This window comes from Nycticebus coucang, chromosome X, assembly GCF_027406575.1.
Source record: "Nycticebus coucang isolate mNycCou1 chromosome X, mNycCou1.pri, whole genome shotgun sequence".
Lineage (NCBI taxonomy): Eukaryota > Metazoa > Chordata > Mammalia > Primates > Lorisidae > Nycticebus > Nycticebus coucang.
In genome coordinates, this window is record NC_069804.1 from 38822271 (window position 1) to 38840812 (window position 18542).

At 38.6% G+C, this 18542-nt stretch overlaps 1 protein-coding gene across 1 annotated transcript in view; it reads left to right on the forward strand.

Annotated features, from left to right (window-relative positions):
• Nucleotides 1-9785, forward strand: part of XK (X-linked Kx blood group antigen, Kell and VPS13A binding protein) — a 45408-nt gene extending 35623 nt beyond the window's left edge. Inside the window, exon 3 of the mRNA XM_053580878.1 lies at nt 4552-9785. Within this exon, the coding sequence (XP_053436853.1) occupies nt 4552-5378 (827 nt within the window). The 3' untranslated portion in view covers nt 5379-9785. The remainder of the gene's footprint in view (nt 1-4551) is intronic.
• Nucleotides 9786-18542: the final 8757 nt, after the last annotated feature.

The window sequence follows — 18542 nt, forward strand, 5'->3', positions numbered from 1 at the left end:
CTATTTTTTAGTTGTAGTCATCATTGTTGTTTGGCAGGCCCAGGTTGGATTCGAACTTGCCAGCTCTGGTGTATGTGGCCAGTGCCCAACTCACTAAGCAAAGGGCACCGCCTGATTATGTTTTAGATATAATACCAAAACCGTAATCCATATTAAAAAAAGAATTGATACAATGGGCTTCATGAAAATTAAAAATTTCTGATCTGTGAAAGACACTGTTAAGAGAATAAAATAAGATTATCTCCCATATACTATGTACTTGGACAAAGTATTTGTAAAAGACATACCTGATAAAGGATTATTATCCAAAATCTACAAATAATTATTAAAACTCAACACTAAGAAAATAAACAGTCTGATTAACAAGTGGTCCAAAGACACTTAACAGACACCTAACCAAAAAAGATGTACAGATAGCAAATGAGTATATGAAAATATGGTCCACACTATATGTCATCATGGAAATATAAATTAAGACAACAATGACATATCACTATATACCTATTAAAATGAAATATTATTAAGCCTTAAAAAAGAAGGAAATCCTGCCATTTTGACAGCATGGATGAACGTGGGGGATATTATACTAACTGAAATAGCCAGACACAGAAAGAAAAATACTGTATGATCTCACTTATATGTATCATCTAAAAAAGTAAAATTCATAGAACCAAAGAGTAGATTGGTAGTAGGAGCAGGGATGAGGTAGGAGAAGGGGAGATGTTGGTCAAACAATAAAACATTTCAGTTATGTAGGATTAATTAGTTCTAGATATCCAATGTACAGCAGGGTAACTGTAGTTAATAATACTGTATACTTTTTTTTTTGGCTGGGGCCACGTTCAAACCCACGACCTCTGGTATATGGGACCGGTGCCCTACTCCTTGAGCCACAGGCACCACTCAATTATGCTGTATACTTACTTGAAATTTGCTAAGAGAGTGGATCTTAAGTGTTCTCATCACAAAAAGGTTAACTATATGAGGTGATAGATACAGTAACTAAGTTAACTCTAGTCATCATTTAACAATATGTATGTATATCAAAACATCATGTTATGTACCTTAAATGTATTGGGCCAGATCCAGAACACTGACAACATCAAATGCTGGTGAGGATGTGGGGCACCAGGAATTCTCTTTCATAGTTGGTATAAATGCAAAATGGTACAGCCGCTTTGGAAGACAGTTGCGAGGTTTCTTACAAAACTAAACATATTACTATACAATCCAGCAATCACACTCCTTGGTATTTACCCAAAAGAGTTAAAAACTTATGTCTGAACAAAAGCCAGCATGGGAATGTTCATAGCATCTTCATTCATAATTGTCAAAACTTGGAAGCAACCAAGATATTCTTTAGTAGGTGAATGGATAAACAGTAGTATATCCAGACAATGAAATATTGAGCACTAAAAAGAAATGGGGTAGAGAAAACTTAAGTGTATATTACTAAGCAAAAAAAGCCAATCTGAAAATGGCTAACTATTGCACAATTCTGACTATATGACAGTCTGGAAAAGGTAAAATTATGAAGACAGTAAAAAGATCAGTGGTTGCCAGAAGTTAAGGGTGAGGGATGAATAGGTAGATTACGGAGGATCTTTAGGGCGTTAAAACTTCTCTGTATGATAGTGTCATGGTGGAAACATGTCTTTATACATTTGTCCAAACACATTGAATGTACAACACAAAGAGTAAGCCCTAATATAAACAATGGGCTTTAGGTGATAATGATGTGTCAGTGTAGGTTCATCAATTCTAACAGGTATACTACTTTGGTGTGGAATGTTGATAATGAGGGAGGCTGTGCTTATGTGAGGTCAGGGAGTGTATAGCATATCTCTGTACTTTCTGCTTAATTTTATTGTAAACATAAAACTACTCTGAAAGAGAAAGTTTATTAAAATAAACAGACAAACATATTTCAAGATAGTTAAAAATTGAAGCAGAAAGTATGGAAGGTATTATCATCTCAATTTTATGAGTGAGAAAATAGAATCCAGAGAGCTTGCCATTTTCTCATTGTAAGCAAGAGTAAAACCAGAGCCTGACCCTGGTTTCCTAACTCACAGACAGCCCTTCCTCCCATGCTCCTTTGTGCTATTATTTAGAAGTGGCCGCAGCCTGCAGTGATCATTTTTCAGTTTTGACTACATAGTCTGTGCTCATGGGTTGGTAGCATATTTCTTAGATAAAAGAACTCAAGGCCACGAGTGTTGTGTGCTGGAACATAATACCATGCTCCATTTAAATGAGCCACATATTTTCTCCCTAAACTGCTGCTTCTGTTATAAACTGGATAAACCTGTTAGCTGTAAGTCATTTTTAAGAAATAAACTGCTAGAGTTGAGACTTGTTGAAACGCCCAGGCCTTTCAGCCCAAAACAGATCAACTCTCAGTAACAGGGGGGTTCTCATTTCTTCAGTCTCTTCAAAATTTAACAGTGTAACTGCAGTGAGCATTCTATAGTCAGTATGTAAGTTTTTTTTTTTTTTTTTTTTTTGTAGAGAGAGTCTCACTGTACCGCCCTTGGGTAGAGTGCCATGACATCACACGGCTCACAGAAACCTCTAACTCTTGGGCTTACGCGATTCTCTTGCCTCAGCCTCCCAAGCAGCTGGGACTACAGGTGCCCGCCACAACGCCTGGCTATTTGGCTATTTTTTTGTTGCAGTTTGGTGGCGTCTGGGTTTGAACCCGCCACCCTCAGCATATGGGGCCGGCGCCCTACTCACTGAGCCACAGGCGCTGCCCATAAGTTTGTTTTTTATTTCAAAATATTAAGGGAGCACAAATGTTTTTGTTACATGGACGCATTGTATAATGCTTAAAACAGAGCTTTTAGTGTGCCTGTCACCAGAATAGTGTTCATTGTACCCAATAGGTAAGTTTGGATCCCTCATATCCTTCACACCCTCCCCTCTGCTTGGTTCATATGTTCCTTACATAGCTTTGTGCCCATGTATACCCATCATGTAGCTCCCACTTATTAGTGAGAACATATGGTGTTTGTTTTCCATCCCTGGGATACTTCACTTAGGATAATGGTCTCCACTTCATTCCAGGTTGCTGCAAATGACATTATTTCATTCCTTTTTTTATGGCTGATTAGTACATCATGGTATATATATATATATATATATATATATATACACACACAAATGTTTATCATAGTATAATTCACAATTGAAAATACATGGAATCAATCTAAGTACCCATCAATTCATGAGTGGATTAAAATATGTGGCAAATATATGTATCTATTTGACAAAATGGCTTATTTTCCTTTGGGTAAGTCCCCAGTAGTGGGATTACTGGATTAAATGAATGACTGTTATCAAAAAGACAAGAAATAATAGATGCTCGCATGGATGCAGATAAAAAGTAATGCTTATACACTCTAGTGGGACTCCAGTTGAGTACAGCTGCACAGCCTGTATAGAAGACAATATGTTAGATTCCTTAAAGGATATAAATTTAAAAGGTTCTGCAGATAGAGGGGACCATATTTAGCAACTTAACTTTTGAGTTCCTTATATTTCTATACCTATTACTGGTATAAGTAGAGGAGCATCATCAAGAAGAAATACCAGATGTGGTTTGTCTTAACTCTCTAGAAGCTTATAAGCCAATTGAGGAAATAAAACACACCATGTAAAAGACTCAGCATACTCAGACAGACCAAGATGGAGTTAGGAAGGTGTTTTAGTTTTGGTTGCCCCTAAAGCACACCCTGAGAGGAGGATTTGAGTGCATGTACTTGGCAGTAAGGTGTAAAGAGCATGGGGAAAGAGAAACGAGGCACAGAAAGGAAGGCAGCCAATAAAGGGAGCATTATTAGACTGCTATCACAGTGGGTGACTAGAAGTTAACACTATGAGGAAACATTGGGAAATGTTATAGAACACATGCATCAGAGTTATTCTTTTTTTTCTTTTTCTTTATTTCCTTCTTTTTTTTTTTTTTTTTTGAGACAAGAGTCTCACTATGTCGCCCTGGGTAGAGTACTGTGGTGTCACAGCTTACAGCAACCTCAAACTCTTCGGCTTAAGTGATTCTCTTGCCTCAGCCTCCCAAGTAGCTGGAACTACAGGTGCCCCCCACAATGCCCGGCTATGTTTTTGTTGTAGGTGTCATGTTGTTTGGCAGGCCCTGGCCAGGTTCAAACCCTCCAGCCCTGGTGTATGTGACTTGTGCCCAGCTGCTGAGCTACAAGCACTGAGCTGCATCAGAATTATTCTACCCAAGGGATAGGGGATCCAGGGTACTTATATTTAAGCTTTTAATTATGGCTTGAATTGGGGTATTGAGGGCTCTTACAAGAGGATTAGTTCCTGGCACTTTAGCCTACCAGACACCTGTGCAGAGCAGCCTTATTCAAATCTGGAAAATGTCCTCAGTCACAAAAGACAGATATTGACAGCTGGAAGTCAGCCTGTGTACATGAAACAGAAGAGTCCAAGCAATATGGACTGACAGAGTATCTGCCATGGTAGGTTACTGGTGTAGGTGAGACTTAACAATGCTCTTTCTCTTTTTTTCCCTAGGCTTCTTCATGACTCTATCCCTGTTGTCCATTGTGTATGGAGCCTTGCGCTGCAACATCCTAGCCATCAAAATCAAATATGATGAGTACGAGGTCAAGGTGAAGCCTCTGGCCTATGTCTGTATCTTCCTCTGGAGGAGCTTTGAGATTGCCACTCGAGTTATAGTCCTAGTTCTTTTTACCTCCGTCCTGAAGAGCTGGGTGGTTATGGTCATATTCATCAACTTCTTCAGCTTTTTCTTATACCCTTGGATCCTCTTTTGGTATAGTGACTCCCCATTCCCTGAGAACATAGAGAAGGCTCTCACTCGGGTGGGTACCACCATCGTGTTATGCTTCCTCACTTTACTCTATACTGGTATCAACATGTTCTGCTGGTCAGCTGTACAGCTGAAAATTGACAGCCCCGACCTCATCAGCAAGTCCCAGAATTGGTACCAGCTACTGGTGTACTATATGATGAGATTCATTGAAAATGCCATCCTTCTCCTCCTGTGGTATCTTTTTAAGACCGACATCTATATGTATGTGTGTGCACCTCTGTTGATTCTACAGCTGCTTGTTGGGTACTGCACGGCCATTCTTTTCATGCTTGTGTTCTATCAGTTTTTCCACCCTTGCAAAAGGCTCTTTTCCACCACTGTTTCTGAAGGCTTTCAGAACTGGCTTAGGTGTTTTTGCTGGGCCTGCAGGAGGCAGAAATCCAGTGAGTCAGTAGGAAATACAGACTTAAAGTCATCTAGAAGTGGAGATGAGATACCTTCTAGTGCTGGAATAAGTGAGGAGCCCACTCAGTTCTTGAATGCTGATGATATATGCTCTGCTTAATGGGATCCAAGGTCTCTCAGGGCACAGGCATATTGTTTTCTGGGTTTCATACCCACTCTTCATACAAGAAATGAACCCTGCACAGGGAAAAAGGCAGGAAGTTAGCTGTCAATTCTTTGTGACCTGCTTCTCTGTATAGAGCTCTTGAGTATTTAGAACTATGGGGAGAAGCCAGGGAAACCTGTGAATGTTGAAGAAGGGCACTACAGTTCCCAGGTGACCATGTTACATTCTTCTAGACATTACTGGCCTTTTCAGTGACGAGGTATCTCTGCAATCTGAATTGGGCTAGTTAAATCCATCAGGTAGAATGAAGAGAGAGGCTTACTTGTTTTCTAGTTTTCTGGACTGTGTTGGTCTGGGTAGCCTTATAATTTATTATTCCTGAACATAATTTTCACCCTAGAACTATCCTGATGACCAGAGAAGGTTACTGGTGTTTTGCCATCATTAATGTCATTTCTGTCAGAGTTTACAGGGAAGGATGTTCAGCTTTGGTTTTTGAATAGACAGATATTCCATTTTCATCTCATTAAGGTTCTTTGTACATAGCCAACTGTAGTGCCCCCCGCCCCAGCATGCTGTCTACTTGATTCGAGAGCCTGGATTTGGATACTTTATTGCTTAGCATCCATGGATACAAAAATGAATTCTAAATTTGACTATGAAAACCTGTAATTTCAGGAAAGTTCTTATCTTTTGGTATGTTGAAGAAATTCTGTATCAGGAGAGATGTTAAAACATCAAAATGATGGAGCTTATATAAGTAGAATTCTTACCATCCCAGAATGGTTAAATATGTGAATCTGCTCCAGGGTAGGCTTAAACCTCCTTAAGGTTCAGTCCTGTTGCATGATTCTGGGAAATTTCTCATAGAGTTTTCTAGGATTCACATTTTTAGGAAAGAAGAGAATACAGTCTCCACTCTCACCTTCCCCTTCCTTGCCTGTCAGGAAAGTTTTACATAAGAGTTACCTTGGTCGACAAGTTTTTCTGGTATTTAGTCATTTTCATTTTTATTTGAAGGAAGAGGGTTTTCCTCACCACCACCCCCAGTTAGATACCGACCTCAGAGAACTTTTTTAAATTGTAGAAAGAGATGACCATATTTTTGTCTGTCATTGAACACATTTTGATTTACCATAATTGTAAATTAATTTGAAAAAGATTTCTAATGTTATCCTCCTATACCCTTTCATCATCTGTATAATCTTTTTTTCTTTAATTTGGAACCCTGTTTATTTCATAAAAGAGGATTGGATAACACATCCTCAGTTGTCTTGGAAAAATTCTTGTATCCAATACCACTATTTCCACCATTAAAATATTCATAATGAAGTACTTGGAAATGGGTGACAGTAAAGATCCTACCAATTTAAAATGGAGATCAGAGTAAAATCAGAGAAATTTACAAAGGGGACTCTATTTATGGACTCTACGTAGTATTTAACCAGATGGAATATGGGTCCACGTCTCTGTATTAACCTAGAAAATGTATTCATCTGCCCATCACACTTCTGATAATTTTCCTTTTGAATTCTTGTTGGTGTCAAATTTATAAGTAATTTCATACGCACAGATAAAAATGCAATTTGGTAATCAATTTCTGCTACATTCAGGTGTCAAACAGTACATATTCTTTCATAGGGCATCTATATTGTTTAATATTTTTATACAGTTCCATAGAAATATATCAATAAGCTTCTAAACTGTAGAAATTTAACTTTAGTTTTATGAGATGGTTTTTCTCATTTCAAATGTTCTTGGTTTATCAGTATTTGTGGTTTAATATTGTGGAGATATCCATAAACAGATTGTTGTCTATTTTTAACCAAATGAAAATAAAACTCAAGATTGTCTATGTTCTGTCTGCTAGCACATCATCTATTACTTACCCTATTTTTAATAGGCCTAAAATAAGTAATGAGCACACCTAATCAAAATGAGACTTCATACAACATATACTTTCATGCACTCTCCAAGTGCATAGATTACAATTGTAATCCACAGTAGCACCCTTCAATGTCAAGACTGTGAATAAAATAAAGCTAAAATACATCCTTTTTTGACTATTTCCTAGTTAACAAAAGGTTCAGTAATGATGAGGAGAACAGTGAGGCCATTCCTAATTCATTCCAAGTGTTTCTTTTTATCACATCCATTAGTTGCGTTCATTGACACCGGATATTTCCAAGCTCTTTTGTGAGAAAGATATTTTCAAATGTCTTGAAGGTTTGCAGTAGTTGATGGTAGGGCTAATCGTGACCCTTTTCCATCTGAAATACCTTCAAGTCATGCCTTCGGAGTGAGGAGTGGGAGCAGCCGCCAGCCTGTCACTGACTGGATATGTTCAAAATTGGACAGGGATCGAGAAATTGGTATTTCTCAGCTTTGGTTTGGAAGCCTGTCTTAAAAATCATTACAAAGTCTTAATCTTCAAATACATTTTAAATCACTTTAGGTCAGTGGTTTTCAACCTTCCTAATGCCACGACCCTTTAATACACTTCCTCATGTTGTGGTGACCCCAACCATAAAATTATTTTCATATACCTGTATTTGTACGGGGTATATATAATGGTTTTAGGTAACCCCTGTGAAAGGGTCGTTCGACCCCCAAAGGGGTTGCGACCCACAGGTTGAGAACCGCTGGTTTAGATGATAAGTAAGCACCTTTAGTGACCCCAAACCAAACTACTGCCCCGTTTCCCCGAAAATAAGACATCCTTCGAAAATAAGACCTACTTACAGGAAAGATAAGATGTCCCCTGAAAATAAGACCTAGCACATCTTTGGGAGCACACCTTAAAATAAGACACTGTCTTATTTTCGGGGAAACAGGGTAGTGATGTTGTGTCAGATTCCCAAAGCCTAATTCACACATTGATAAGGACAGAAGTTTGATAACTAAATTGGACACTTTGTCAATTTTAAACCCTTGCTATACGAGTACCCTGTCTTTGGGGACACATACGTCCATTCATTTTGGGTGAGGGAAATAAGTGCTTTTTTATCTTGCATGGTGAAAATATAAGTTATGGTAAACTAAGAATTTTTGTATTTAAATTATATCTTTGAAATGGCAAAATTGCAATTCACACTGCAGAGCTAGTCGTCCTAAAAGCATAAAATAAGCCAGAAAATTTCCTTATGTTTTGAGAGCTAAAATGTGTTTTTCAGTTATAATTTCAATTTGTCAAACTCTCAGTGCTTTGTCTAATTAATCACATACCATAACCTGTCATGAGAGCTGCTCCAAATGAATCACTGTCATTTGGCTGAATGGGGGTAAAATATTTCCTCAAAATATATTGAAATAAGTTTACCAAACATGTTTAGATTTTCTCTCATCATTAGAAGAGACAGCCAAATATAGAGGTTTGCATCTCCCTGTCCAGCCCTGTAAGTTGCTTAATTGCTGCATGCTTCAGTTTCTTCGCTTACCAAATTTGGATAATACGCTTGTCCAACCTACCTCACCAGATTATCAGAAATATTAAATAATAGGTGTATAAATACTTTGAAAATATTTTTAAAGTACCATCCATATTTAAAGAGTTATTATTATAGTTATTAGAGTCCATAAGCAGGTTATTACTATTTTTTTACTGTTTGAAAAGAAGTAAGTAGTGTCATCCACATAGTTGTCTTGAGTGCATATCTGAGACTTTGGCCTTCTCAACAGTTGCCCTTTGTCTTACCAACCAGTTGCTTACAAAAATTAGCACCCAAGACTCGGCGCCTGTAGCTCAAGCAGCTAAGGCACCAGCCACATACACCAGAGCTGGCGGGTTTGAATTTAGCCTGGGCCTGCCCAAGAACAATGACAACTACAACCAAAAAATAGCCAGGCATTGTGATGGGCTCCTGTAGTCCCAGCTACTTGGGAGGCTGAGGCAAGAGAATCGCTTAAGCCCAGGAGTTGGAGGTTGCTGTGAGCTGTGATGCCATGGCACTCTACCCAGGTCAATAGCTAGAGGCTCTGTCTCAAAAAAAAACAAAAATTAGAACCCAAGCACAATGGTACTTGGAGGACAAAGACCAACTGAATCTGAGAACGTGATTCTGATGGTAAATGAGTTTATCATTTTAGTATATTCATGTACAACATAGCACCATGTTTTGATAATTGTGATTTACAACATGAATGCTTGATTCAAGTCATTAACTGAATTTGAGTTTAATCTTTTCAGCCTTGTAAATGGGAAAATAAACATTAAAATTGATTGTTAAACAGCATTTCCTTGGAAACCACCTTAGAACATTAGTGCTATGGTTATCAGTGTATGTGCCAGTACTCCTCAGCCAATACATTGTGGATGTGAGCTTTTGTCAACTGCTTCTCTGCAGTCATTGACTGTAATAAATATTGTTATGTTTCTTCATATAATAAATTAATTTTTCAATTTCTCCTTGCTTATTTCTTATTGCATGTAAAGTTCTTATGTGTCTTTTTTTTTTACTTCAGGGACTGTTTTAAAAACAGAAATTTGAAAATGGTGTTATTGTAACTAATAGTTTTGTAACCTCACCTGGAAATTCCTTGTGTAGAATAAGAAATTTGAGAGTGCTAAGATTCAGCCTTACAAGACAGCAACAGTTCATGAATACTTATCAGTTTTATAAACATTTACTCCCATTTGTTAAAGCTACACTACTATAAACTGAAATTCTGCCCAGTTGTATGTCACTTGCTGTGTGCAATACAAAAGAGAGGCACTGGGCGGCGCCTGTGGCTCAGTCGGTAAGGCACCGGCCCCATATACCGAGGGTGGCGGGTTCAAACCTGGCCCCGGCCGAACTGCAACCAAAAAATAGCCGGGCGTTGTGGCAGGTGCCTGTAGTCCCAGCTACTTGGGAGGCTGAGGCAAGGGAATTGCTTAAGCCCAGGAGTTGGAGGTTGCTGTGAGCTGTGTGAGGCCACGGCACTCTACCGAGGGCCATAAAGTGAGACTCTGTCTCTACAAAAACAAAAACAAAAAAAAAAAAACAGCACAAAAGAGAGGCACTATATTAATACATCTCTTCTAGAAAAACATATATAGTATACTGATACACTGTTTATATTCAGAAATATAAAACACCAAAGGCATGGCTTGGTATTATATTAGCATAAATAATCAAGTACAAATGACCATAATTAGTTGGAAAAAATATCATTCATTAAAGAGATCATTTTACAGCATGAAATAGACATGGATTCTCTCAATAATCCCTTTTCTTCTGAAGGTTGCCTTGCGGTTTGCAAAGACTTATCTGTAAGTCTTTAAAAACAGCTTCATTGTGGTAGAATTCTTAATAAAAACTACACTTATTTAACATATACAATTTAATGAGCTGTACATATATAAACACCCATGAAGCCATTGCCACAATCAAGGTACTACACATAGCCATCACCTCCAAAACAGTCCATGTGCTTCTTTGTTTCTTCTTTTAAAGAACACTGAACATGAGATCTGTCCTCTTGAAATTTTAAGTACAGCAGTTCTCTAGAACTCATTCATCCAATGTAACTGAAACTTTATACCCACTGAACAACAACTCACTATTTTCCCTTTCAACCAGCCCCTGGCAACCATCATTCTATTCTCTGCCTCTTGAGTTTTACCATTTTAGACTCCTCATAAAGGTGGGATCAAGCAGTATTTGTCCTGTGTCTAGTTTATTTCACTTAGCATAATGTTCTCCAGCTTTGATTCATGTTGTCACAAATGAAGGATTTCATTTCTTTTTTAAGGATGAATAATATTTCATTGTATGAATATGCTACTTTTCCTTTATCCATTCATCTATCTATGGACATTTGGGCTGTTTTCAAATCTTGGCTATTGTGAACAATGGTATAGTGAACATGGAATGTCTCTTCAAGATCCTGATTTCAATTATTTTGGATACATGCTGAGAAGTGGGATTGCTACATAATATGGTAGTATTAACTTTTTGAGGCGCCTCCACATTGTTGTTCATAGTGGGTGAATCATTTCCCATTCCCACCAACAGCATACAAGTCTTCCAATTGCTCTCCATCCTTGCCAACATTTATCTTTTGGTTTTCTTGATAATAGCCATCCTAGTAGGTATGAGGTGATACTGTTATCGGATTCAAAGAATGAACCCACAGACCACGGATCAGTGGTAAGATAGGATTTTATTAGAAAGGCATACTGAAGAAGTAAAAAGTACCAGAGATTCTGGCAAAGGGGAAGACCCAAGTCAGATGTCTCCCACCTGGGCCCTTTGTCTAGTGGTTATTTCACATTTTGGCCAGGATTTGGTAGGTGGGAAAACATCTTTTCAAAGTTAATGAGTGCATTAACGAATGAATGCAGTCCCGCTTCCGCTAGGGCAAGGTTATCAGTTCCTTGCAGTTTTTTCCTGAGGTAAGTGATTAGGGTGTGTGCTCCCTACTCAAGGTGGAACCACCCCAAAATGTTTCAATCTGCTTTGTTCATGACCTTACTAGAGCCCAGAGGGTGTGGCCTGGAAGTGCAGCCTGTTTGTGCTCAGAGATGGGGGTCTGATTTCCGAGCTCACCTGGGCCTATACAATGGGGGGTTCCTGTCCAGCCCTGAGTCGGGGAATCTTGTATCAATATCTCATCAGGGTTTTGATCTGCATCTCCCTGATGATCTGCATCTCCCTGATTTACATATATCTGGCAGCCATTTATATGCCTTTTTTGGAGAAATGTCTATTGCGGTCCTTTGTCCATCTTTTAATTGAGTTATTCAGGGCTTTTTCCTATTGAGTTGAAGGAGTTTCTTAAACATTTTGAGATTAACCTCTTATCAGATACATGGTTTGCAAATATTTTCTGCCGTACTGTAGATTGCCTTTTCATCATTCTGTTAATTGCTTTATTTGCTGTGCAGAGATCTTTTAAAAGAGATCTTTTGGTGTTAACTGTATGTCCACAAGTTTAGTGTTCAATTAGGTCAATATAAAATTACTTAATTTGGTGTTTATAAATGTTTTATTTTGAAATAATTTAAAACTAATAAAAGGAATTTCTTTGTATCCTTCACCTGGATCCAACTATCATGAACATTTTTCCATCTCTGCTTTATCACTCTCACTTTATATTTCTCTTTCTTATCAGGCATTTGAGATTAGGTTGCTGACATTATCCCCCCTTTATTCCTAAATACTTCAGTGTGTTTTTCCTAAGAATAAAGTATTCATAACCTCAGTACAATGATCAAATTCAGGAAATTTAATATTGACACAATACTAGTATCTATTCCATATTCCGGTTAACAATTGGGTCAATTACTTCATTTGTTTTCTCAAAGCTTTCTTGACTGTGAATCAGCTCAGTTCTCTTCTGTGAGGCTGTCTTTATTTCAAACTTAAGTTTTAACTTCCTTACGATTGCTTGGAAAACTACGGCAGACTTTGAAAAGTTATTTGAAGAAAACACATAAAATTAGTAGTAATAGCTTAAAATCACACATTTTAATTATTTATTGGCAAACTGGGTGAATCTTTTTTATAGATATGTTTAGTCTTCAGGTAAAGTTTGCTGTTTAATATGTGATCCTGTAGTTTCCTTTTCTCCCCCTTCTCACTGTGATAGCTATTTTATAGCATGTATGGGCCCAAGTTTTGAAACGTTATGATTGAGGTGAGGGAGGTAGATATTATTCTGCTTTGATCATATCTCTCTGGGTTATCCCCCTTTCAGGAGACTGTATTTTCTGTGAACATCTTTCCAACTGGGAAAGAGCTCAGAAATCTCAACTATATGAGGGCTGTCCAGAAAATATCCAGCCACATATTTCTCTATTATTACTATTACATGGCTGGGTACTTTGCAGACAGCCTTCATATATTGCAATTATTAACAAATGGATAAGAATTGAGCATTTTTGGGTGGTGCCTGTGGCTCAAGGAGTAGGGCGCCGGTCCCATATGCCGGAGGTGGCGGGTTCAAACCCAGCTCCGGCCAAAAACCAAAAAAAAAAAAAAAAAAAAAGAATTGAGCATTTTTCTTATTTCAGTGAACAGCAGCAAAGAATGATATCAAGCTGGGAATTCAGAAACAGCCCCAATCCCTTCTTTCCTAGTACACAACAAACCCTGTCAGCCTGGGCCCCTAAAGTGCTCAGAAAGTGAGTCTGCTGCAGAAGCCTGCTCTTGGGAATGCCTTCTCTTCTTGTCACCCTCTACACATGGTTGTTTCCATGGAAATTGTTAGGCCAAGGAAGTTGAATACAGTGTTGATTTAAGCAGGTTTTGTAACCCAGAGCATCTTCAAGGAGTGTTACAGGAGCATGCAGCGATGTCTTTCCACAGCAGGTTATCACAGAATTTCCCAGCCCGACTCTGCTGTGGTTTGCACCATCACGTGAGGGAGTTGCAGGATTTGCCTCCTCTCAAAGAGTATAGATTCATCCAGATTGATTTTGAGATTCTGCCTGTGATTTCGTTCACTCCCTGCCTCCCTTCCTGAATTAATTTTCTCTCTCTGAATGATGAGATCCTGATTGAAACCTGATTAGCCTGCTTCCTAGAGCCTTGGAAATACCATCCTTTTTAGACATCTGCATTATGCATAGTGGTTTAATATCAGTTTGCTTCCTATCTTAATTACCTAAACTCTACAGTTAATGAGTCAGGGTACAGGAGTGATAGCACTCAAGAAACACCATGGGATTTAAAAATTCTATTTTTGAGTGGTGCTGCAAGACCACCTTCATCACCACCACAGCAGAGAGGAGAATGATTTCCTGCTGTCACGCTCTCACAAGGTCACCTTCCTAAATGGATTGGCAGAATTTTCTAGAACGATGGTGCCCACTTTTAGGTCTGGAGGCATCCAAGAATTGGAGAGGTATTGTGATCCTCTTCCCTAACAGGAGATGTCTGGCACATAGTTGTGCAATTATTTTTAAGACCAATGAGAGGCTGGGCGCAGTGGCTCACACCTGTAATCCTAGCACTGGGAGGCTGAGGCAGGTGGATTGCCCTGAGCTCACAGGCTTGAGACCAGCCTGAGCCAGAGCAAGACCCTGTCTCCAAAAATAGCTGGGCATCGTGGGGGGTGCCTATAGTCCCAGCTACTTGGGAGGCTGAGGCAAGAGAATTGCTTGAGCCCAAGAGTTTGAGGTTGCTGTGAGCTATGACCCCACGGCTCTCTCACTCTACCGAGGGTGACAAAGTGAGACTCTGTCTCAAAAAACAAAACAACACACACACACACAAACCTGAGGAGAATATTGTTGTGAGTGATAGTATGAGACTGAATAAAAATGACACTGGTCACTTTGTCATTATTCTCCTAGTTCCCACCATGTGCAAATATTAAAAATTCAACCCCTATACAGTGCATGATGACCTTAAAATTGTCCTTTGTAATTGAAGCTACTGGGAGCTACTACCCTGGGAGGATTTTTCTCTGTTGGAATATTTTCTCCTGTGAATTAATAGTATACTCTTTTCCTTTTAAAATGAGTGTGGTTCACCCACAAATCACTTGACTTCTCTCATTTCCAGCTTGAGTCAAGAAATGAGAAAATATTTTTATTTTAAAAATAATGTTTTTACCTTCACAGAAAGTATGTCATTGCTACTTTTACAATTTCAAAGCATTAATAAATGTATATTATTATCATAATACCTACCCAAATAAAGTAATTTGGCAAGGTAAATGGAATTGTCATGGCTTCCTTTGAGTATATAACATTCACCCCTTGGAGCTAGCCAAGGGGCACCATCCCTGATCATTTGGAAGGAAGAACACTTGTAAGATTAGGGTCCTACCAGCGACAAGGATGGGGGGAAATGACTCTTGCTGAATGATCTGTATTGTATTTCACTGACATTTTAGGAAAATACTCAGATAAGCTGGTTCATTGGAGAAGAATGTGAAAGCTCTTTCCAAAGGGAAAAATTCTATTACTTACCCCATGTCCTCTTGCATTGTATGTCCCTGGTTAAGAAGCCCTCTCTAAGAAGTTGTATACCAAATAGATAAAAGCAATTATACCTGATTAATCTGGGAAAATGCCTACAAGTAGAATTCCTTGATGTCACATAATTGAAATTGTGGAGTTGTTGGGTATCAGGAAGGACCAGGGAGGCTAATTCTCAGCTCTGGTAAACTAAGCATTCCAGAGAGAGGGGAAAAACCAGATATTTATCTATTAGTTCAATAGATGAAGAGTACTTACATTTGCCAGGTGGTACACTATGTACCGAAGGTAAACTGATGGTAATACTGGCCCTGTATTTCCAGAATGCATAGTCTATTTGAAGAGACAAACATGCAAACTGGTGATTTCAGCACACAGGCGTGAAAGTTATGGTGGGAATATGCATAGGAAGTCTGAGAGACACAGATAAAGAACCCAGGTCTAATCTTGGAGGTACAGAGAAGATTCACATAGAAAGTGACATAAATTCTAAGGCTAAATGTGTGTTTACTCTGAAGCTGATAAAGCTTAAGCCTCAAGGCCCCCAGTGAATGCTGGGAATTGTAGCATCTTCTAGATGGGAAGGAGAAGTCAGGATGAGTGTCCTCTAAGCATTTCTGCCACTTGCCACAAAAGATCACAAAAGGAAAGGACGTGAATTTCTAAGACTCCCTTAATTTATTGTGATTTTATTTTCATCCTGAATAAATATTCTATCATTTTGTAGTTAATTGTGAGTTCATTTTTTTTTCAAGGTCTTTCCCCTAACCGAATTTCTAACCTTCAGGCCCCATAAAAATTAGATTTGCTCCTACTTGAGATCTGAAGCATGATTAGGTATTTGCCTCTAGACATTAGGAAGAGTGTTCTTGGCAAAGGGAACAGCATTGCAAAAGCCTGGATTTTTAGTAAAAAGGACATTTACTTCCAGGGATCAGCCAATAGGTCATTGTTGCTGGAACATGGGGAGAGAGGTGAGATTGGAGAGGTGATCAGGGATATTATTGTAAGAGGGAGCAGAAAATGGTGTTGACGTAAGCCAGGCACTGTGCTAAGCATTTTATTCACATGATCACTTTTATGCCTCACAACAAACTTGTGCAGCAGTCCATGTACTTATTTCCACTTTACAGAAAAGATGAAGCTTTCCCGTGGTTGTTCAGTTAGTAGCAGGGTTGGGTATCAAACCCAATATTATCTGATAACAAAGCCCAAGTGCTTAATCACTAGTCTCTCTTAATTCTCAGACTTTTCCCAATTTTCAGATGTGGTTAAGTCTGGCAGATGTCAGAGATTGAGGGGAAAAGAGAGTCTGGTAGCATTTTCCTCCTTAAGAGACAGGATTTTGTATAGGGCAGTCCTTACTCTACAGGGAAGTGAATTTTTGCTGGGGAGTAAGGTACAGGGCAGGCACATGAGGCAGGGGCACCCTCTGCAGCTACTAGCTCTGTAGGAGCCACAGGGACCATCAGGCTGAACCGTAAGAGTCAAAAAGGAAAGAACTTTGGGGTTGAAATCAAAGCTTTAAATAACAATTTTTTCACTCAAGACCACTCTCTTTAGAAAAAAATGATAGGACATACCCAAGGCCAACTAGGGATTTAGAGAGCATCTGATGCTAGGACCTAGGTTCTCACATCTATTTTTTTTATGCTTTGGAGCTAAAAAGTTCACATATTTTTAATATTAGAAATAATTCGAAATAATTCTACTTAATTAGAAATTAAGTAGAGATAATTAGAAAAAATATTTTCTTTGATATTTTAGGGGGCAGTTTAGTAAGTGCTCTCATTATGGAGGAAGACAGTTTGATTAAAGGGCCATAGTTACATGATATTTGATGATATCAGGTCAGGGGCCAAAAATTACTTAGTCCTAACCCAGACCATCTGTCTCTCCCTTCAATGTCTACAAGGACAATGTTTATCGAAAGAAAGAAGCAAGAAGTTTTATCTGTCCCAACTCCAATGCAGAACTCCAGTTATCTGGTATGACACATCTGGAAAGATCCTTCTTATTTTATACAAGTTTAAATGTTTAAAATTAGGCTATGCAGCCTGCCCTATGTATTCCTTCTCATTGCCAATACTAAACTCTTGGAATTAAAATACAAGACCAATGGGAGAAAAGCTCAACCACCTGTACCAGAGGGCATATCTTTCACCTACAAAGGCCTAATCCACATAAACCAATCCTGGCCCTGAAATCTGAGCAGTTAGCTCTGGACTTCTCCTGGAAGGATGGAAAGGGTCCTAGGACTTGTGTGAAGAAGCAGAGTGATATTCTTCAGCCCCTAAGGTCACATATTTCTCTCACTACCATGGGCTACAGAAAAATTAAAAAAAAGGGGGGGGTCCTAATTCTTCTGCCTGCTAATTGACCTCATTTTGTAGGTCTTAGAACTCCTTGCAATTGCCTTACATTCAATTTTCAACTTCCAAGAGTGAATTCATTCCCTACTTTTCTGGAGAACTGATTCTGAAGGGAAAAGATAAACAAGGTTTCTATTAAGCCCCAAAGAACTCTGGGATAAAGCCACCTGGGATTATAAGAGAAAACAAATCATTATGTTTTCAGGGCTTTGATATCATCTATCTGTTTCCAAGGAGAAATAAATTTGATGTTAGAATGTCATTCTCTTAGATAGCACTCAGATTCAGCATCTGTGAGTAATACTAATGAATGCCAAGTGTTTACATGAGCTCTGCTCGGTACGGCAGCCACTAGCCACATGAAATGTGGCTATTCTGTATTGAAATGTGCTGTACGTGTAAAACACACACCAGAGTTTGAAGACTTTGTACAAAAAACAATAGAAAATACCTTACTAATCGCTTTTACATGTGATGCAGGTTGAAATGATAATATTTTGGATATATGGGGCTAAATATTATTAAAATTAATTCCACCTCTTTCCTTTTATTTATTTTTGCTACTAAGAAATTTAAATTTTCATCTTTAGTTCCCGTTCGTGGTCTGTGTTATAGTGGGCAGTGCTCCTTCAGATGCTTGGCTTGGTAGACATCTTGTAGACCTGATTATCCATGAAGAACACTAAGTATACCAGAAAAATGCTAGATCAGCCAAGGTCTGCTCCTTGGATGGAATTTTTCCCCTCTGTCAGAAAAAGGGTGTTCGTAGTAAGAACAGAGACTCCTCACTCAAATTTACTATTTCTGGATTCAGAGAGTATCCCAAGCAATGGGGAAATGGTTTTCTATTAAGTGATTCTCAAACTTAACTGCCCG